Source organism: Brienomyrus brachyistius, chromosome 1 (genome assembly GCF_023856365.1).
Source record: "Brienomyrus brachyistius isolate T26 chromosome 1, BBRACH_0.4, whole genome shotgun sequence".
In the NCBI taxonomy this organism is placed as follows: domain Eukaryota; kingdom Metazoa; phylum Chordata; class Actinopteri; order Osteoglossiformes; family Mormyridae; genus Brienomyrus; species Brienomyrus brachyistius.
In genome coordinates this window covers 13,853,622-13,876,333 of record NC_064533.1, presented here as the reverse complement: position 1 = coordinate 13,876,333, position 22,712 = coordinate 13,853,622, and the positions used below count along the sequence as shown (strand labels likewise).

General features: G+C 46.3%; 1 protein-coding gene across 6 annotated transcripts in view; it reads right to left on the bottom strand.

The window, feature by feature from the left end:
- Positions 1-10,429: 10,429 nt before the first annotated feature.
- Positions 10,430-22,712, bottom strand: part of osbpl8 (oxysterol binding protein-like 8) — a 69,793-nt gene continuing 57,510 nt past the window's right edge. For 4 of the 6 annotated variants that reach the window (XM_048970471.1, XM_048970481.1, XM_048970462.1 and 1 more), the window contains 14 exons: positions 22,215-22,437; positions 21,790-21,974; positions 19,939-20,020; positions 19,395-19,493; positions 19,076-19,172; positions 18,802-18,900; positions 18,194-18,291; positions 17,210-17,299; positions 16,643-16,779; positions 15,873-16,058; positions 13,784-13,937; positions 12,946-13,051; positions 12,629-12,734; positions 10,430-12,160 (listed from right to left, as the gene is read on the bottom strand). In XM_048970471.1, coding sequence (XP_048826428.1) covers positions 12,025-12,160; positions 12,629-12,734; positions 12,946-13,051; positions 13,784-13,937; positions 15,873-16,058; positions 16,643-16,779; positions 17,210-17,299; positions 18,194-18,291; positions 18,802-18,900; positions 19,076-19,172; positions 19,395-19,493; positions 19,939-20,020; positions 21,790-21,974; positions 22,215-22,437 — 1,798 coding nt within the window. In that variant the 3' untranslated portion in view covers positions 10,430-12,024. The remainder of the gene's footprint in view (positions 12,161-12,628; positions 12,735-12,945; positions 13,052-13,783; positions 13,938-15,872; positions 16,059-16,642; positions 16,780-17,209; positions 17,300-18,193; positions 18,292-18,801; positions 18,901-19,075; positions 19,173-19,394; positions 19,494-19,938; positions 20,021-21,789; positions 21,975-22,214; positions 22,438-22,712) is intronic. The other 2 variants (XM_048970489.1, XM_048970497.1) reach the window with 1 other exon arrangement.

Sequence of the window (22,712 nt, the reverse complement as noted above, 5' to 3'; positions counted from 1 at the left end):
AAGCCGGACACCCTAAGGGGACAAATCAAAACGCCCCCAGTCCATTGTCCTGTGCTGGTTTGTAGTAGCAGTGATTAACTAGGACTTCAGAGACAGACACATCTCCTGTCAGAGAGCCTGAGCCCACTGCTTCAGAGCGGAGGTCAGCTCCCCCCACAGGGTGTGACGTAGTGAGAGTCAGAAAGCAGGCTCGGATATCGTCCCTGGACCGTTTAGGGCTCAGGGCCTTACTCGAGGGCCCAATAGCGATATCACCCCGCCAACCATGGGATTTGAACCAGCAACCTTCCGATCACAGACAGAGAGGGCTAACCCACAGAGAAATACGCAGCCCATACAATCCCCATCCAGTCCTGCTCTCATTGATTCAACAAGAAGGAGACCGACTCTGAGCAACAGCTTTCCAGACATTTTAATCCACCTTCTTATGTGAATCTTATTGAAACTGATCGTGAAGCTCAGCACTCAGGGCACTTTTCCACCGCAGCAGGTGCAGGACTTTAGGTACTTTCAGTACTTTCCAGATTCCACTAACTTCCAGTCGAGTACCACTACCAAAAATACCTAAAGTGCTAAACCCACTAGGGAACTTTTTTGGTAGATGATTGGTTCTGCAAATAACCAGTCTCTGAAACAAAATACAACCGGTGTTGTATTTCACTGCACTCTATAATAGGAATAATCATTATAATTGCAAAACTTGGTACGTTGTTTTTCTTATGACAGTAAAAATGTTTTGGCAAAACTTAGACTACAGAACTTAAGGTGAAAAAAAGCCTGATCTTAATCTAGCTGACTAGCGATGTAAGAATTTGATGTGCATAACATGCAATGTTGGTATTAATATCGCAGGTCGTCCAGCCCTATGATATACTACAGCTATTTTTCAAATTCAGTACAAAATACCCCGCCTTGCGCTGTGATGTCATTCAGTGCTGGTACCGGTTTTTACGCCAGTGGAAAACCAACACCTTGAAGTACTGTACTCTTGGTACTTTCTTGAAGTATCAAATGTAGCCCTGCAGTACCTGATGCGGTAGAAAAGCTCGCACAGTCTGCGGTCTAGTCTTCAGCTTTCTGGGGCTGAGTTTAACATGCTAGTGTTTCATACCTGGGTTTTGTTGCTGTCTTTGTGGTTCTGTAAGTAAGTGTCTGGTTTCTCCATTCACAGTTTTTAAATAGCCAACACCTCGGTCAGTGTTTGCAGCCTGGTTCCTGCGTACTGGTTCTCCATCCTGGTTCTCACAGTACTCTGTGTAGATCAATGGGACATGTAGGGGTGCTCTTTTATGCTAGTGGAAAACCAGCACCTTGAAGTGTCAGAAGTACGGTATCTGGTGAGGTGGAAAAGCGCCCTCTGTCTGCAAACTAGTCTTCAGGATTCTGGGGACACTTAAGGATGCCCGTTTTCGTACAGGTTTGTTCCCGACATCAATAAGTGCATTTGAACTGGTCACCCTGAATCCTGGTCATGATAGTGTTATCCTACAGAAATATGAAGTCCACAGACTGAGTCTATACTTTATGTTTATTGTATCTTCGCTCGCAACTGATATTGCAGGTTAGAGCACCTCTGGGATCAGAGTTCGAGTCTCGAGGTTGGAGGTTGCATGTTCTCCCCGTGTCATCATGAGGTTTTATCCAGCTAACATGGTAAGATGAATCCAAATGATTACCGAATGACCTGTGTGAGTGTGCGCCCAGTGATAGGGTGGAACCCCATCCTGGGTTGTTCACTGCCTTGTGCAGGTAGCCTCCAAGATAGGCTCTGGACCAGTGTTAATTTTGTCAATGAAAGTTTTGATAAGTATTTGTTAATGACTTTTTATTTCATGACAACAATGTGATGACAACATGTCGTTCTCAAAAGTGTTTGAGAACGAAAATTACAGTGAAATCTCTGTTCATTATGCTCTCACGAGTAAAGACAAGACTACGTTGTGGCTCTGTTTGGGCAGACAACGTAGATCACAGTTGCCATCTCAAAGTTTTGGTTGCTGTCCTTTTTAACCAACCATTTACATGCATAAAGCTGCAAGTGAATGTACAAATTCTCTGTCTCCATGCATCCTTCTCATTGGATGATTTGTGTTTCCCATGTCTGCGCAAATTCCAGCTTCCAGTATAACTAAAATGACACCAATGTCCCCTTTTATTGAATGTCTTTTGAGCCATTTGACCGTATTGTCTACTTCCTGTTTTTGAAGAACGGTTATTGTAAATTGCAGACTGGTTTTGCACACTGTTAAATGGGTGTTTGATAGGTGTTTTGATGCCCTAATAATAAAAATTATTACAGTGTTATATGGCCACGCAGTTAAATTTTATAGGTGTTTAATGCCCTAAGAACAAAAATGAAACAGGGAAAAGTACAAGTATTTCTCGTTGATGTACGCAGAAAATAAATACGGCCTGTGAAGGAAATTTGTTTTTCTAACAAACTTTAGGAATTTGTTTTCATATATAAAAGAAGTGTGATAAGTCAATAACAAATTCCCAGCCTAGAGGAGCGCTTGTCGTGGGATATGCTTCCCTGTGAGGTGTGCTTACTTCTCCAGGGAATTCATACGGCCAGGAGATATATCCTTCAGCAAAATCCATTTCAGTATCATTAACTGGTCTAAGAAAAACATGATTAAAAATGGACTAATATTAGACTAAATTTAAACCACTGACTAAATCTTAACTAAAACAAAACTAAAATAAAAAATAAAAACATAATAAAATAAATAAATGAAATAAAACAAAATAAAAAATTCTTGCCAAAATTAAGAGTGCTCCGGACCCCCTGCGACCCTGAGTAGGACAAGGGGTTACAAAAAAAGGATGGATGATGGGTAGGTTGTTGATTCAAATCCCTTGGCCTGCAAAGCTTACTGTTAAGCCCTTGAGGAAGGCCTTTAACCCTGAACTGCCACAGGGGCAGCAGACAAACAGCCTGACCTTCACTCTGACTACAAGTTTTGATCTTAGCCGTGTCTGTGTATTTCATTGGAGAAGAAGATGGTTTAATGACAAAATCCCTTTATACCTGTACTTGTAAAAACAGCAAAACAAAGTATCACTTATGATGTGATGTCACAATGAATTACGCCATTGTTCACACAAAGCTGAAACAGTAACGGTCACTGGCGGACAGACGGCACCTGGCAGAGTGGCAGAGTTCCCAAAACCGGAGGGCGCAAGGAAAATGAGCGGGGAGGGGCAGAACGAGGGGGCCCTCGGGTATCCATTGACGACAGTGCAGTTTTGGCCCAATGCGGCGGTCACGCTCAGCTGCTGGGTCGCGAATGTTCACTCTGAGGGTGTGGGGGGGGACGGACAGGGGGATGGGGGGCTGGTAATTCCTGCCTAATCCCCATCTGAAAGGGAGCCTGGCGGCAGCATTTCCTTTATCCGCTTGCCGGCGATTCCACACGGGGATGAACACACCGCTGAGTCAGCAGGCCACCATGCTCCGATGACCCCCAGCCCCGTGTCTCTGTGTTAAGGGCATTCCTGTTTTTTTCTCTTTCAGCGGAGCTCTGAGAGAGTCCTGCTAGAGTCGCACTGGGCTCCTAGTGTCTGAGTCGCAAGGTCTGCGGCCGCTGCACTTCTCGTCGCTACCCACTCCTCTCATGTCACATCTACGCACTCTGTCATGAACAGAGCCAGACGGACAACCTGAAGACGAACAGCTGAATGAAACATCTGCAGCCCCTGACAGTGCATTATGGGAAGGCTGACTTCCTGCAATTACAGACAGGAAATATGTTTCCAGTGCTCACAAAAACCTGCAGGGAATCTTTCATTTATATCTATCCCTGTGTATTTCTATTTATCCCTGTATATGCCTGTACTGATTCATAACACTGCCTCCCTTCTCTTCACAGGCATGCTTTGATTACAGGGACTGCTTTCATTATGCATGCCATAAACATAACATTTGCATTGCATTATGGGTATTGGCTGTCCCACTTCCCTTTTAGAGTCGGTGGCAGAGTGCCAGGCTCTGAGAAATTCAAAAGAAACCTCGAGGTGTGGGGGGGGGGTGGGGAATCTGTGGAACTTACGGCAGCTACCGTGGCAACGGCGGAGCCCAGGTGATTCAAGGCCAACATGGGCATCCGTGGAGGTGATGAGGGGAAGGAAGATTTGGGAATCCTCGCTACTCTGTTATGACATGGAAGCAGGTTGGAAGAAGCAACTGTCAGGCTGGGCAGTGCAGAAAGGCCGGCTAACAGCTGCACATATTTCTCAGACTTTAAGAAGAATAGGAAATGATTGTAGGTATGAGTCTTTGAATGTGCAGACGATGTGGGTCGCACTTACTGTAGACGCTTGTGACCTCCCTGGGCACACTTAAATAAATGAGCGCTTTACCAGCAGTGTTGACACATCAGCAGTGTGACGCTGTGGACAGCGTGTAGCGGAAAGCCCGGCAGATTAAGGGCTGAGCGGTAAGATCGTTATGTGTGGTGCACAGCGGGACGCCATCTGCCTGCACACACTGGTGGAGCAGATTGGTCATGATTTATTGATGATCTGTTATGGAACATCGCAGTCACAGGATGGGAGTCCCTCATAAGTGCCGGGGGGGGGGGGGGGGGGGCGGGATTAATGCCCACCCCCTACTGGGACCTTAGCAACCATGTGTGGTGACAGCACCGGGGGGGGGGGGGGGGGCGCCCTCCTTGCTGTCCCTCCCCCTCCTACTCATAACTGAAAAATACACACATGTTCCGTCATCGAGTGGGGACCAGAGCCACTCAGAACTGCAGAGATGGATACCCAAGTGATGCATGATCAAATGCAGATGGATGGATGGATGGGTGGATGGATGGATGATGAATCGACCTCCCAGTCGATCGGTAGACGTTTTGATCGAAATGCAATTCTTACCATGGACATGGTATTCAAAAACGTAGCCTACAGAGTCTTTTATATCCATCAAAATAGCAGTCGAGTCTTGCTATAGACACATTTGTCAAAGTACTGACAGGTCGATGATCTGTAGGATGGATGGATGGACAGATAAATGGATGGATAGATGGATGGATAAATGTCAGGTCCATAAATCAGCTAATTTGACTTCCGAATTCTTCTCATTATGAAACACTATGAAACAAAGAAGTCATTCATGATGCAGTGAGCGGCAGCACGCCAGAGCATCTGCATTTAACCCGGTAGAGTCTGGCCCAGGTGTCCCAGAATGACACGCTGCCGTGGCCTGGCCTCACACTAGGGTGAAGCTGCGCTGTCTTCTGCATTATTAATCCGCTTATGGAGTGCACACACTATATTTAGAAGCTGTTGCGAAGGCTTAAAATGCAGCATCTTTTGTTCGACGACATGCAGGAGCCCCCAGGGCTGGGGCCAGTCGCATTATAAGATGGAGCGACGGATGCAGACGCCGGGAGCGGCTCCTGGCCCCAGCGTGGAGGTTCCACGGGGTAGAGGAGGAAGACGAAAGCCTCCCATTACACGACAGACGGACCTGGGGATTCAGGGCAGCCGCTCGACACCGGCAGGAAGGACACTGCGGGAAGAGTCGCTGAGACATGGATCAGGTGGGACATCAATGATTCATGGGCTGGAGGTGGGGGGGACAGCAAGGGGACAGCAAGGGGAGGCCCAAATCAGGAATCAGACTTTTGCAATCTGAAATCCTGGGAGGAGTCCTGCTCTTTTGTAAATGTATAAATGTAAAATACCTTTGCACAGTCAGATATGGGCAGCAGGGCAGCTCAGTGGGTAACGCTGGTTTGAATCCCACACCTCCTCTCTCTATATGCCTATGGCTTATTTTTACTAGCGGACTCAAACATCGAAACGAAAAAAAATGGGTAAGTGTTTATGTTTCAGTTCCAGGAATAATCAGAAATACCAGGCTGCTTCCGAAGCAGCACGCAAAAAACGAGCTTCTTCAAAAGATAGGAGTCTTCTTGTAAATTTCACGGGATATGAAAATAATCATTAAAAATGGCCCTTGCTGACTCACTGAAGTGCAGATTCGTCCCTCTACAGAAAATAATTGCCCGGGGGTGGGAGGGAGGGGGCTGAGTGCCGTCTTTCCTGTGAGTATGTGTGTTTCGGGGGGGGGGGGGGGGGGGTGTACCTGGGACAGCTTCCAGGGGACCCTGAACTGGATCAGTGGTTAGAAGACGGAATGACAGTTGGATAATTTACTAAAGTGATTCAGGTTAAGTGTCTCATTCAAGGGTATAACTGCTGAGCCCCTGCTGAGATATGAATCACCAACCTTATGGTTATGAATACACCGTCTTCACCACTCTGCTTGCACTATGCTATGGATAATAAGTGAGAGGACTGGGTGCAGATTTCGCCCCCCTCCCCGCGTAGGAGGCAGCATGGCCCCAGAGGCTACTCGATTGGCAGGGGATTGAGACACCCAAGCCAGCTCCAGCTGATCACCTCTGCCACTTTCTCCACCTCCACTTCCTGTTCCCATCGTATCCTCCATAGATCCTTGCTGAGTCAGTGCAGCCTTGGCAGGCCGGCGTGTCGTGTGCGTTTCAGACAGCGCATGAAAATAAGAAGGTGCTCAGTTACCTGAGCCCCAGAGAAGAGCTCTGCAGAAACTTTCATTCTCATCTTCCAATTTTAGAACGTTTACCAATCACAGATGGTACCTGTTCACTGATGTGATGTCACAGGCCGAGAACCAACAACCAGCAGATTCAAAACCCACACCCTTGATCTATTCTCTTTGCTATTAACTCCAATAGCAGCCATATGTCTCACATTAACTGCAGCCATGTTAAACAGTGTTTACTGATACCGAAGTCAAGTGTTTAGAACCAACAACCTGCAGATTCGAATCCCACAACTCTTTGTTACTGCTTCTGATAGCACGGGTATATTTCACATTAACCGCATCCAAGTGATGCAGGGTTTAGAACCAACAACCTGCAGGTTCCAATGTCACACCTTTAACCTCTTTGCTACTACCCCTGAAAGCAGCTGCATGTTTCACATTAAATGCAGCCACACTGTACAAACACATAAACTCAAGTTATTTGTGTAGCCATTTGCTACGCAGGATAGATGTTCAATAGAATTAGGGTAAAAAGTCCAACCCTGATACTGGTCGACCACTGGTGACAAAGGATCCATCCACATGGAACTGGTGGTGTTAGCATAGCGAAACAGCACATGTGCGGCTAGTCAGTCAAACGGTGCTCATAGTGTAAGCTGGCCAGGTGTTACAGGTCCTCTGTCGCCAGGTAACAGCCCTGATGTGGTCAAGTGTCATCAATATATCTCAAATCACAGTGTTACATTCCCCACAGCCAGCAATATCTGAGCGACATCATTCCCTGAGGTGACATTACAGTATGCCAGAAGATCTGGTGAGATACCTCAGTATTTATCTCTTTGTCCTGGTTTTCCCAGGAGCTACTGAGAGAGTTGGGGTTCCGGCTGAAGGAGGGAATCTGAGGGAATGTGATCAGGCTCTGTGCAGGATTTACCCGGATTTCCAGTTTTGGTAATGAGGTGAATACAGAGGGGACCTTATGGAGAACACTGCCATTTCAGGACTGAACCGATTCTGTCACCGGCGGTGGGAATGATGGCGATTGGGGTATTGGCACCATTACTTTACCTCAATATGGAATAATTAGATTAAAAAAAAAATAATAATAAATCAATGACAAGCAGGGAAAAAGATCACAGCCCACAGATGTGAGAGGTTCACGTTTCACTGAAAATCTTTGTAATCCTTTCATTCTAAACTTCACTGACATCACAGAGCTCATTGTGCAAATAAAATAGAAATACAAATGTAACAAAGTAAGGGCTGTTAGCTGCTTGAAAACAGAACAAAATATAAAAGTGAGAGTGTGCACAGGACTACAGAGGCGTTACCCCACTCTCCGCCCCACGGACACCCTCTCCTCAGCCTTTGAAGGCCCCGCTGGGCGCGGAGGTGTGATCGATGTCACCAACAGGCAGAGCAGGGAGCGGATGCGTTTAACCTCCACTGGCTCCCCTGTCAAACCTGCCCTGGCTGACTGGCTGCTGCCTGCTTGTTACCCCAGTGGTAGCGGGTCAGTCTGGGCGCACATGCAGTGCCATCAGCTTCTAGTCTGATGCCTTTGCCTTGGAGCCGAGGCCTTGGTGGAGGTGCTGAAAGAAGTGACCTTGGAGCACAAACTCAACAGCCCCCTCTGTGGTACCATAGTCCAGGTAGCACCACCTGTGGACATCTGCATCAAGCAGTCCCTGAATTTCTGCTGGGGGGGGTCAGGAGTAACAGCCTCCCGCACCACCGAGGGCTGTCTGCAAGCTGCCAGTTCTTCACGCGCCCAAGACCAGCCAACGAACACACCGTTCAGTGCATTCTGGGAGGTAATAAAGAACTGATGTCTCTTCGCGGTCTGCACGCAGCTGTCACGGAGAGTGTCACCTTGTCACCTCCCATCTGCCCCAGCATACCGTCCAGGGCCCCCGCTCCAGTGAAATGAACAGAGGGGAACTTCCTTCCTGAGTTAGAGAGTGTCCTTGGCTTAGAGGTGGGAATGTGTGGGGGAGGGTATGTAAATAGCTTGAGTCCCTCAAAGCAGCAGGTGGACATTTCCTTCACAGGATGCACCCCACACTCGGTGTAGGAACTCGGTGTCGCGCCCTCTTTCAAACAACTACATGAGTACTCTGTGACTCTTTATGCTTATCTGGTTAGTTGAAACGAAATCTTGTCCACCTCTGTTCATGGACCAATAATATGCCTAGAGATGTACTGTATCTGAAGTACCCATGCTGAACCTCAAGTACAGAGATGCCATTTCAATGCTGTTTTAAAGTGGTCTGATATTGCTGTGGTCAAAAGGCTCTACTTTATAAAGCTGCAATTTAACATTGACTGACACATGACAATACAGCTCAGAGTAGAGAGCTTTACGAACGAAGGTTACCGTTTAAAGGTGCAGCCAAAGAATACAGATTATCACATGGAGAGCAAGAGAGTAGGAAAGGAGGGAAGGAAGTCACTCAAACTTTTGAACGGATGAAGTGATTAAAAATTGAGGGTTTTCTCTCTGCAAATAATTCGGAACACCCCGTCGTCAATCTGCAAGTTAGAAGGTCTAGGTGATCGTTTCCAGTTCTGTCTAATTAAAACCTGCTTCCACCCACTGAGCTGAATAACTGGGAGACAGGTTTGAGTTTAAGGGAGAAGAGGAGAGGAAAAGCAAATAAAAATAAGCTGAAGGACATCACAGCGTACACAATTGTTTGATTGGGGGGCATCCTTTGAACATTGGTACCGACCCACTAGCTTATTCATACACTTGGTGCCATAAATAGCAACTATGGAACCGTGAGCTTCTGGCAAGGTTATGTAAGGATAAAGCCAGTGAGGGAACCAGCCCAGGCCTTGGTTAGAATGCAGGCGCTGTTGTTGTCGTGCATCATAATAAAGTGGGAGAATAGCGTTAGCTTAATGTTCTGGCATAACATTAACGTTATTGCAATACACTGCAGCTCTTTCACACACTCAGCTGGTAGCTCTGTGGTCGAGCACCGATAGGGTCGGGAGTGCGATTCTGACGTTTTGATATGTATTCCAGCAGACCAAAAACACCTGAGACTGGGTGCACTGGTATTTCTAAATGCCCCACATTGTGAGTGTGTATCCTGCAGTGAATGGACTTCCTGCCAAGTGCCCAGTGCTTCCTGGGATAGGCTCACTGCAACCTTGCACTGGAAGAGCGACTGTAAATGCCTGGCTGGGTGGATGTATATATAATTATAGCGTGTCACGTCAGTTAACCCCCCCCCCACCTTGTCCACCACAAAATCTCTCTGCTTCTGACATGTTTTTAGAGATCCGTTTCAAATCTTCGTGATTAGACATATGACAGTTTAAATAAAAATGTGAACTTATTCATCAGCCTAGTAAGTGACACAAAGTTATTGCTGGGTGGAGTTTGCTGAGGACAGTGCAGGGCCTGTAAAAACAGACTCGGACAGCTAGGAGGGGAGCACCAAGGGAGAAATGGGGGGGACGTATCTTCGCAACTGCGATCCAGGAAGCCAGGGACCTCTGAGCACATCCGATTTGGGGGGGGGGGGGGGGGGCATGAACGGTCATGTCCAGTCATCTGAATGCTTTTGAAAAACTGATATATAAAATTTTGTTTTAAAAAGCGATGATTCAGGCTTTTACTAATGAAGTTTTATCAATCTGCATAACATTTTTATGCATTTGTACTTTTTTCATGATCGTTCATCACAGCATAAATGATGCTCCTAAAGTGTGCCCACCCCCCCTGCCCCCCCACGCCTGCCCCGCCAATGGATTTCATGGTCCATGCAGACAATGCATCTCAGTGGAGAAGGTCAGTGACTTTGCTGGGTTGTTCTTCACCAGCTTTTATTTCTGCTGAACCCCAGTCAAAAACAAAAAAAAACAATCATACAACAGAAGGGAGTTTCTGGAAATTTTAATTGAAAGTGGTTCTACAGCCCTGCTCAGGCTCAGTGTTTAACCAGGAACACAATACATCTACAAAGCCCACTGTCCTACTTTATCCCACAGATAAACAATAAAATGGGCAACGATGCTGAGATTACGCAATTTCTCCAATTTATTTGACACGTCGAGACATAGGGGGCCCTCTTAAATCATACAAATAAATATTAAAAATATGAAAAGTACGGTGAGAGAGCCAAGAGACAAGAACGGCGTTATGAATGGCTGTGTCACGTCCAGACAAGTTTCACCGAGCCTTGAGGTCCTGGGCCGCAGCGTCGGAAATAAAAAGTGCTTTCACAGCAAACGTGAAAAAACAAAACACTAGTTCAGAAAAATGGCTCTGCTCTCCTGGTACCCTGCTCAGAGACCGAGCGTGAACAGAAAGAATGAACAGGCTCAAACCGGTCTGGAGGGAGGTAAGGGGTCGCACGCTGGGGACACACAGACGGCGGCCCGCTAGCGATGGCACGTAAATACAACATCGCGATCCGAGTGGCGTCCCTCCTAAAAACCCACCCTGGAAGGCACTATGAAGTCGATTCCTTTGCCATATTCCATTCCTGCTTCCCGCGGTAAGCAGACAAAGGAGAGACGAGCAGTGACACAGAGGCTAGTGACAGGGAGACACAGACAGGCCTGCTTATAGGTACGGACGTGCTAACATGCTACCACTAGGACACTCTAGTCACTATTTACAATTTCTCTTCAAATGTACTGCTTCTAATCTATGTATTGCATTACATTTTCACATCAAATATTCTAACCCAGGGAAACAGCGAGGTCTCCTAGCTACCTACATTAGATGCTACACGAAAATGTATTCGCCTTTATTCTCCTACTCAGTCAGCTATCAGTATTCTCCAGAGAGACCAAAACGCAAAAGGAGGCTTATTTCTCCATTTTAAGAAGCCTCCCAATGCACAATGTTCGCATTCCAAGCTTTCTATGAGAACTGGAAATGAGGTATGACTAATCTGTTATTTAAATTCTGATTCGCAATTAAGTTGTGCCCCAATGTTTCTTTAAAAAGGTACACTGCTCACCAGCACCCCCCACGAACAGCCCCCGAATCCCTTCTGTACGAATCGGTCTGCTCACGGAGCACCGTGTACTGTAGAAACGTAATGAAAAGTCCAACAATGGAACATAAAAAATATCTTTAAAAAGGCAGAGGAAATAAGTTAACGACGAGAAAATGAACCACCCTTTCTTCAGCGATAAAAAAGGCTTTAACATCCTAAAACGGTGGGAGAAATCTGTTCCGAGACCAACATACATCCTTTTTTTAACACACTATCATATGTGGAGGCTTCAAACAGATTCTATGCCACATGGACTCACTGCCATTTAAACGTTTAAAATATACAGAATGTTCAGATACTAGGACAATTAAGTGTCTGCAAGCGTTTCAGGTGAGCTCTGCTGCCCCCTGGTGGCAATATGGTAGAATGCGCGTCAGTAGCGAGTGTGCAGTTTGAGCTCCCCGTCTTGAATGACGGCGGAGGAAGTTTCCGTGTAGCGTGGCTCTCCTCCGGGTGCTGCTGCCATCACTTGAAGAGAAAGTTGACAATAACCTGGACAAGGACGAGGAAGATGATAATGATGTAGTCGCGATGGTGCAGGAGGCTGCCCTCTGGTGGCACTTGGTTGCTGATGGCTCGGCTACGGAGCGTCGTGATGCTCCTGGGAGATAATACAGGAATATGATTACTATTCAATAAATTTACCGTTTATCGCAATCACTTTAACTGCAACCCCCCCTAATTAATTAACTTAGACCCCATACCTTGGCTATTCGACTAAAACAAGGCTCGGGCTACAACAGCGGAGGAATCACTGAAATGCAACTTTTAAAGATCAATCAGCAAAAAAAAAAAAAAAAAACAGGCTACAGCTGTTTTTCTGCAACACAATGTTTCCATAACAACATGCTTTAAAAATCTCAGCTGTTCCCAAAGAAAACATAAAGCACACGCTCTCAAGCAATGGTATGCATTTAAAATGAATGTGAACAGGAAAAAAGATTTGTGAAAAACTGACTGCACACATATAATACATGTAATACATTTCCCAAGAAGTTTAAAGACATTAATGACGTGAGCATCGTGTAAGTGAGAATGTCGTAAAGGACATCATTCAGTCACTGATTACCGATTAATGTCCTCTTGAGTGTGCTTTATGGAGTCGATGGCACGCTGAAGTTCACTCAGGTCTGTGGCTTTTCTCCTCAACCGACCCCCCTGCTTGTTCTTATGCCCTGAAACGGAGGAGGGTGCCCCCCCAGAGGCATGTCAGCTACCTACTTACGGCAAATTTTGGTACATCGCTATAAGAAAAGTCTATACATTGTTTTAATGACGCGATGCTCCTCATTGGTGGGGATTAGAACTGGGGCTGTGCGTAACCAATCAAAATCGGCGCTGTGTCAGACTGGGACTGCAGACTGGTTTGCAAGGCTGAGGCCTTACTCTCGCTCCCGGAGGAGTCATGGCGGTCGGGCTCCGGTGAGGAGGCCCCGCTCTCGGGGCTCTTTGTCTGGTCACTCTGTTTGTGTTTCCGCTTAGGCACAGTGACCTGTGTTGGGGAAGAAAGGTGCCAGGTCAATGGGGGGGGGGGGGGGGGGGTGCAGGATGTCGTCGACATGACAGCACGCTGACAAATGCTGACGCTAATGGAGGCATGGCTGGTGGCCAGGTGGCCGCCAGAGGGCGCTGTTGTGCATCTCAAAAACTCAAGCCGCAGGTTTTAAAAAGATAAGCCGACAAAAATGAGGAGTCTGACCAATCCCGATGTGCCATGTGTCTGCCAGCTGTCACTCCAAAGAATCTGACAAGTAACTGGTCCAATTAGCACGTTAAATAACCATCACTTAATATCTGCTGCTATCTGAAGGTACATACTGTACAGGTTGTCCTTAAAAAAGGTGGTATGTGAAGCTACTCAAAAAAGAGATATTAAGTCACTTTAAATTACTTTAAAACATAGTACAAAGTGAGTAATTAAATGCATGGATTGCAGAAATACTGCATACACCAGCCCTCCTAACAGCTGTGTTTGAGATGCTTACAGTAGTTTGAAGTGAAACATCAGACAAGAACAGCTTAATCTCTTAATGAAGTAAAACATAAGATTCATACAGTCGGCAAATCTGGCTGAAATGGAGAAAATGAGGAAAAATAAAATATCAAAATCACAGTGGCCACATGAAACAGCCAGGAGATGGCGCCAGTGAGTAGCGAGGTGGGGCGCAGGCAGCACAGCGACCGAAGCGGGATGGACACTCTGGGTGGCGAAGGGCCGACGTACCTGGCATTTGTAATGGTCTCTCCTGGAGCCCTGGTTACTGAGACTAATTACGCTGGCAGAACGTACCATAGGAGTGCGGTGGCAGACCTTGGTCTGGATGCAGCCATCTTTCTCAAACTGAATGAGATCATTTAGGGGGTCCCATGGCCGTGTGCTGCAGGTGGAGAGGGAGTGAGCTCTTTTTAGGGGGTATGGCGCACCCTGACCGGCTCACTTTATAACCATGGTCGTTACTCACTATTTCATAGAGTCATTTACCACCATTATCATTTATCACTCTCCCATCTGGAAAACGCTATGGAGCCTCTCACACACGGGCCTCCAGGCTCAGAGACAGTTTCATCCCAAGGACTGCAAACGCCCTCATTGAAATGAAATTTAAATGTCCATGAAATGTACCCGGTGGAACTGTTTGTACTCACAATTACCTCACCGTACTGTGCAAAACACTGCAATACAAACGTAACATTGAATGATTTATGAACCATTTGGATTACATGTTTGTTTACATTATATTCATTCATATTTCTACTGTTTTTATCAGACTTTCTATTATTTTATACGGAGTTGTATATTGAATCTCATTGTACTGTGTACAATGGCGATAAAGGAATTCAATTCAATTCAAAACAATTCAATTCAAATTTCAAAGGGTCATTTATCACCAGGGGAATAGGATGGGGGAGACATTTACTCCCCAGTATTTCAATTCAGTACAATTCATTTTATTTTTATGTAGCACCTTGCATCATCATTTAATTTGGCTTCATTCATTCCCCCAGTAAATAGACCTTAGTATTTAAATTAATTAACTGTGTCCCATCCTGGGGCGGCATGGTGGCGCAGTGGTTAGCACTGTTGCCTCACACCTCTGGTACCTGGGTTCGAATCTCCGCCTGGGTCACATGTGTGTGGAGTTTGCATGTTCTCCCCATGTCGTCGTGGGGTTTCCTCCGGGTACTCCGGTTTCCCCCCACAGTCCAAAAACATGCTGAGGCTAATTGGAGTTGCAAAATTGCCCGTAGGTGTGTATGTGTGAGTGACTGCTGTGTGAGTGTGCCCTGCGATGGGCTGGCCCCCCATCCTGGGTTGTTCCCAGCCTCGTGCCCATTGCTTCCGGGATAGGCTCCGGACCCCCCGCGACCCAATAGGATAAGCGGTTTGGAAAATGGATGGATGGATGTGTCCCATCCTCAATCTCAAACTCTCTCCTACACTGTTGTATATCATTATTTCACTGGGTCATTTTTCACGGTTTTATAGAGTCGTTTAACCAAAACATTTGCCTAATTCAGCATGGCAACCCATATAAATGACTTTTTAAAATAACTACTGCCATCAGGAAATGAACAAAAAAAAATGATTGAATGAATGAGTGACTGAGTGAGTGAGTGAATGAATGAATAAAGCAGTAAAAGAAAGTACATGTTATTACGTTTGAGTACAGAATCTCAATACATATTAACCAGTTAAACTGACTGGGCACCAGTATGACGTGGGACGGAAGCTCCAAACAATGGTGCCATATTGTCTGCGAACACTCACACCACACCAAAAAGCCCAAGGAGGCAAGGATATAAGACACAGTGACCATTAACTCAGCGTACATGCATGCGGCCAGCAGAGGGCGCAATGCTGGTGAACACCGATCTTGTTGGTGCACCGGTCCATCTATGAGACACTAACTTAATTTCTTTGGAGTGCGGGGAAAAAGCAGAGTACAAAGAGGAAACAGACAAACTCCACATTGAGAGCTGGGGTGGGATTCAACCCCTCAGCCCAGGAAGCACGAGGCAACAGCGCCACCCACTGAGCAATTCCATTTTCTATACCCGCTTGTCCTATGCAGGGTTACATCATTTGAATAAAAATATTAGAGCATGATATCATTAAGTTTAAATTAATATTTCATTAACCAATTTCATCATTCATTTTAAAAGCTATAAATAAACTGTCAGGAGCCAAATGGGAGTCAGAATGAATGATCTGAGTTAATGGAGAGCTGGGCTGTCAGGGAGGCGGCACTGCAGGGGCTGAGGAACATGTAGGCCAGTAGGGGGTGCCGTGTCGTGCCTGGCCTCGTACTCACTCGGCGTAGCGATAGTGCCACTCGCCCGTGATGGGGTCCTGCTCGAAGAGTGTTGGGCTCCAGGCCTCACACTTGGCCTTGCGCTCGCGAGCCGACTTCCTCTGGGCTTCTTCCAGCAGGAACTTTTCCTTGGTGGCTTCCGTCTGGTCCTTGTTGACGATGGCCCGGGTCACGTGCTGCCACAGCCTGGGGACATCGAATTGGCGGGGACAGGGTGATGGGGGGGACACAGAGGAATCATGGACTTTCAAGTCTGACCTGATTTTGGTCCAGAAAAGTGTTCCCAGGACGTCAATGTGGTATAGCCAAGCTGGGACCTAGGTCCAGACCCACACGATGAAATATCCAGCCATCTGGTCTATTGTATGGTAATTAGACCACTGGAAATACATACTAGTGATGGACAAAATGACATTTCATGGACCATTTGCTGTATTTTTTGACCCCCTAGATGGTGCTTTTGGTTTGCTTTGGTACTGTGCTTTGTGCCTTTTTTTGGACAAAGAGCACCATCTAGTGGGATCAAAAAATAAAGCAAATGGTTCATGAAGCATCATTTTGTCCATCATTACTACAAACATAGAAACCATGAGGTTATTAGAGTTAGCTCTACTACACTTTTCCGGGTGGTAAATAATTAAGACTGCAGTGAACATCAAAAAAGAAACCTGATGATGTTCTGAATATGACTGACACCAATATGTTTAGATCTCATGCTAGTTGCCACCGCTGTCTTGATGACAAATGGACCACTTGGGCCCAGGACCCACTTCTCAGACTCAAAGCCCCCCTGCTCCTCGAGGGGCACCGTGCACCGGGTCAGCCGGCTCTGCCTCAGTTCCGGCGTCGGGTTCCAGAAGTTCTCCACCAGACCGGTCTTCTTGTCATTGATGAACACCTCACTGTCCTGGAAAGGGGCAGGGATACACAAAGATATGACAGGCCCTTTGCAGCCTCAAGAGAGGAACAGTACAAGAATTCCTCAGAGCAGATCAATGGCCAGAGAGGCAGGGGTGTATACAGGGGCAGACCCTAGTAAGGAGGACCTTCAGGGCCTAGGAGTGTGGTTGGCTTGGAGGGGTTGAGTTGCCATAGAAACTAGTTTGCTGGAAGAACCTCGTTTAAAGGCACCATACTACAGCACTGGAAATACATAATTTTTGAATGTATGTTTCAGTTTATATAATTTTGGCATATATTCTTGGGTTCACTTCTAGAAGGGGAACCTCAGAGATGAATTTAATTATAGTGGGAGCTAAAAAGGCATTAGCTTTCACAACATCATCGTCATCATCATCATCATCATCACTGTGTTTGTCTCCAGACGAAGGTCTTACCCAGTGTCCCTCCAAGGTGGCCAGCACCTCCTTTCCGAGTTTGATCTTCCCACAGATCTGGTTCACACTGTCGTTGGATCCCAGAAAGGGCTGCAGAAGACAATACCAGCTTCATTAGAATGGTTCAGAGCAAACTCTGGGGCACATGTGACTGCTGAGTGTGACAGGTTCGAGGAACATCTCATTAATTAGCATTAGCATTTCAGTGGGTGACACTGTTGCAGGGGCACCATGGTGGTGCAGTGGTTAGCACTGTTGCCTCACACCTCTGGGACCTGGGTTCGAGTCTCCGCCTGGGTCACATGTGTGTGGAGTTTGCATGTTCTCCCCATGTTGTCGTGGGGTTTCCTCCGGGGACTCCGGTTTCCCCTCACAGTCCAAAAACATGCTGAGGCTAATTGGACTTGCTATATTGTGTGTGTGAATGGTGTGTGAGTGTGCCCTGCGATGGGCTGGCCCCCCATCCAGGGTTGTTCCCTGCCTCGTGCCCATTGCTTCCAGGATAGGCTCTGGACTCCCCGCGACCCAGTAAGATAAGTGGTTTGGAAAATGGATGGATGGATGGATGGCCACAACACCTCCTGCGTCCCTGGTTGCCCATGTGTTGGCCCTTCTTATCTGCCCGGTACAGGTCCCTCCTACAGTCCAAAGACATGCAGTGAGTGTCTGTGTTTGCAATGAACTGGCCAACAGGGGCTTTCTGAGACAGCCTCAGTATGGCCCTGCTAGTATGGAACATGGACGGATAGATGCATTTTTGTTGTGTATTGTCTTCAGGAACTTACATAACTTACCGCTGTTTCATATTTTTACATGATTAATGGCTTCATCAATCTACCCAGCCAACTGCATCAGCCAGCCTCCTATACCTAGTCCGCACTGGTCATTCATTCAGCAGAGAGCCTTGTGACTCAAAGCGAAAGCGGTTCCTATAACCTCTGTTTTAAATGTCATACACATGGTCTGAATGAAACACCAGCGGACCTTCAGCTTGAACTCCAGCTGAGCACTGTAGCCTGTCTTCTCGCAGGTGATCGAGATCTGTCCCGCTAGCTCCAGGGTCATGGTGCCATACAGGATACCTGCAGTGTACAGGAAGTAAAGTCAGGCTCAGCCCCTTCAACATGCATCAAAAAGAGAAAGTAAATGGCTAGGGGTATATACAGGGGCAGGGCCACTGGCCCTAGCTTAATGCTGATTGACCCCCAGGGTGCCCCATCCCCTGTCACTCACCAATTCAATACACCCCATTGGCTAATAATAAGGTTGGTCCATCTTTATGAATTAGGTTCCTCTTAGGCCCCTCACCTTAAAAAAATCCTAGAATCACCCCTGCAAACAGCTGACTCACAAAAAGAAAATGAATTTCTATCATCTACCATAGAAGACAGGCAGTCGGTCGGGTACCAGCCAAAAGGCTCTGCCATTTTGTGTTGATAGCATTTTAATTGAGAGTATTTCCCACACACCGGTTGGGTAACTGATCCACAAACCCAAATAATGACCCCATAGTGTTCTTATTCACTTTATAAACCAGTAACATCAGATGTGTGAAGGTGTGCTATGCAAACGCTGAGCCTGAACTGTCCCACCTTTACAGTGGGCATAAGGCATATTCATGACGTAATCCTCCCCGCGGTTCAGAAAGCTCAGCCGTGCCTCTCCATCCAATATGGCTGATAAAGAGTTCCCTGAGGAAAGACCAGGATAGATGACCTCATCATGAAGACCAAACGGAGCTCCAATATCCAACAGAGTTGGGCTGTCTTAGAGTATCTATTACTGGCATAGCTTAAATTTGTACAAAAATGTGATAAATGTGGCATGCAATAACAGCTAGAGAACACAAGGGGGCGCTTTGTTCACCATAAAACTTGGACTTGGCCAGGATGCTGCCGCTGAGGCAGAAGCCATCCTTCCTGTTGCTCACATAGAAGGCCGACACTGGTGGATGATGGGAGACCTGGCCAGGAGAAAAGACCAGCACGTGGAGGCATCTCACAGGCTTGCAACAGGGTTGCAGTGGGATAGAGTCCCAGCACAGTCCTACTGTTGTACCTTAGCGACGGCTGTCACCGATCTAAGCTCTTGGGTATGATATATGCAGAGTATCGTGTGCAGTACCTATCTGCCTCATATCGACTCACTGATAAAACGGATTGAAAAACCTCCGGCCAGACTGCACCTGCTCTGCGATGAAGAAGGTCTTGCTGTTGGTCCTGGGATGAATCCACATGCAACGGAAGGTCTCGCCAATAATGGGATTGTACGGTTTCTTTAAACCCTGAGTTTGGAATAATAATAATAATAATAAAAAAACACAAAACAATCACATGTCAGACATGCTAGATGCAATGTAAATTAATACATTTACAATCACATTTATTTATATATTTATTTAGCAGGTGCTTTTGTTCAATGTGACAGAGCAAAGCAGAAAATACACCACAAAGAGCCAGTTTAGACATAAGTGCAGCTATGATGAACTTCTAATGAGAAATGCAAGCCAGTGCTGGAGCTATACTATACAATACAGAACGCGGTAAGAACCCAAAAGAAGAGCTGTTCAAATCAGATCATGAGCACCAGGTTCCTTTCAGACAAGGGTAATACAAGAGCATCCAGTGTTGCCTAGAGACCATAACTAAACGATGGCCAATGATGGAGCAGGTGAGTGATTGGAAGATTAGAACAGAAAGGTCGGGATGAGAAAGCGCCAAATGCGTCACCTTTGGTTTTTTGTAAAATCCAGAGATGTACCACTTCACCACCTTCTTCATGCGGTTGTAGGCATTTTCTTCCACTGCCGCCCTGGGCAACAGAAAGCAGAATGTCATGAATGTAACAGACTCATTATCAGATCAGTAGCAGCTACAGGCTCATTACCAGCTCATTATTAGCTGCAACCTCATTACCAGCTCATCGCCAGCCCATTACCATGTACAGCATCATCGCCAGGCCTGATTACCACTATGAATGGACTTCAGCAGTAAGGTGGCTCCTACACAGACTGGTGTGAGTATCTATGCTGTTCTGCCAGTAGTGACAGTTGTGATTTGCGGTCTGATGTGACCAAATGTGTCTGAAGCTCTTGGGCAGGGTGCTCACCATGGATCGATACTTCCCTCCCTCAGCCCGGAGCCCTGGACCATGGCCTTTTCCAAACTAGATACCTTAATGTATCTCTCTGCTCACAGTTTTTCTCGATTGCTTAGGAACATTTCATGAAACATACTTAAAATTTTCATGCCTATAAGGGCATTATTTCTTAAGACAATTCATGCATACAGCACAACATTATTGGCTGCAAAAAAGTCTGTAACTTACCAAAAACAATGAAATCGTGTTTCAGAAGTAAATAAAACCACGAATGAATTAGTCAAGTGCTCCCAAAATGAAAAGTACAATCTGCATTGTTTTAACCACGAGAGTCAAAATGCTTAGATATATTATCAAAAACTCAATGTACCTGTAAGTATGCTGCTGAGCTTCACGATTCTACATGATAGTCGGTTTCCACTTTCTCATTGTCATTCTTTAGCAAACTGATACTTATTCACGAAAAATACATCAGTTTCAGCATTGGAAGCCTCTACATTACAATATGTAAAGTTCACTGGCAAGAGAAAGCACATGCATGCACATGTAACATCTTCACATCTCAAGACACAGTACAATAGCAAACATTCACACAAAAATGCAATTTGGCAACACAAGAACAATAAAAGGGCAACAAAGTCATGTACTATGGGAACCAAAAACACAACAGTGCTGTATCACTGCAATTCATGGAATATATTGTTTTGACACCTTCGTTAACTGTTTTGCACGACGATCACGCATGGATATTGTTTTGGGTGTGAAATTATCACGATGAGAAACATGATCTATTTTGACCAACACGATTAAAGCAACTGAAAATTGTGTCAAATGATGACGATTGTTCAAAACCATTTGCATATGACCTAAAACATTTAGAAACTTGTGTGAAATAATGAGAAGCGATATTCTGCTGTGCAGAAGTGGGTAATGATGGTGTGGGGATCACACTTATTGTTTTGCAAATGTTAATTGTCATTCGAGAAACGCTCCACGGCAATCGAGGAAAACTGTAATGGCCCATCCCCCATCTCCACTCCCATACCCAAATAAAGTACTTATTCCTTCCTCCCATCCCCGTGTCACATGACTCCCTTCGCCCCGGAGACGGCCTTACAGAGGGAAATCAGATTCGCCCAGTGGTCATTCATGCGGATCCACAAACAATGAGGTCCATGGGTGTGAGTGTCAGTGAGGCTTGTCGGGACACCACAGGCAGTAGCCACAAATAAGCTGGGTATAAAAATGGCTCAGCGATAGTGTGAGTCCTCCACTTTAATTATAAACACACACACACACACACCAAACATTCATCCAGTATAAAGCTTCATTAACAGAGCGGCAGGATGGAATTCTAGACTAAACTCACCGTTGTCTTGATTTACCCAACTCTCCTTCCAACCAGGAGGATCTATGTCAGCTGTCCACGTCTAATGAGACAATCAGAACTGACAGGGTACTAAAGTAGGAAGTGCACTCACTCTGAGAGGAAGTCCGCATGGTAATAGTAGTCAGAGAGTTTATCCAGGAAAGAGCGTGGCTCCAGGATGAACGTGGGTAGGACCACCTTGGATAGGTCCATCCCGGGCCGGACCTGCTTCAGTAGGGTCCACATCAGAGACTTGTTCTCCTCTGACACAGTCTCTGTCTGAGAGGCCTCGCCAGCCTTAAAACAGAGAAACATACTGGAGTATAAGCAGCTGTGTGGATTTTACCTTATAATAATATACTTATGTAATGAATTCAATGTAATGTACAGAACCTAAGCAGTACATAAGCAGTAATGTCTTTGCATTTTTCAGGGTAAAGCAGGCAGACAGATAGATAGACCGACTCCAGGGCAAACATTGCCCCCAGTGGATGCCAGCCAGTCCCCTGCATTAGAGGCGGATTTGCACGCTTTCACCTCCCCCAGCTCCTCGTGGGACTGCTCCATGTAGTGCGTCTCCTGCAGGTCCTCACTGGGCTCCATGCCCGCACAGGAGTCGTCCTGCTGCTCCGACGTGTCGCTGTCACTCTCCTCGCTCTTCTCCGGGCCCTCGTTTTCCGACTCCTGGTCCTGCTCGTTCTCCCGGTCCGACTTGTCCGAGTACAGGTCCGGGTCCTTGAAGTGCTCGCTGTCGTTGAACCTGGGGGTGGATGGGGGGAGGAGGATTTAGACCCCTGAAAATCAAAATCAAAATCAACTTCACACGCATCACAGGCCACCAAGATAATGTCTCAACGCGTAACCAACAAAATAACATAGGGCTTGCTAAAAACAAACTTCAGACGGAAGCATGTCTCTTGTCCAACACCCACAGGAAATCACACCAGGCACAAAACTACAAGGCATTCCGGAAGGGCCATCTGCAGTTAGATAATAACGGCATGTGAAATTGGGCTACAGTGCTGTTTTTCCAGA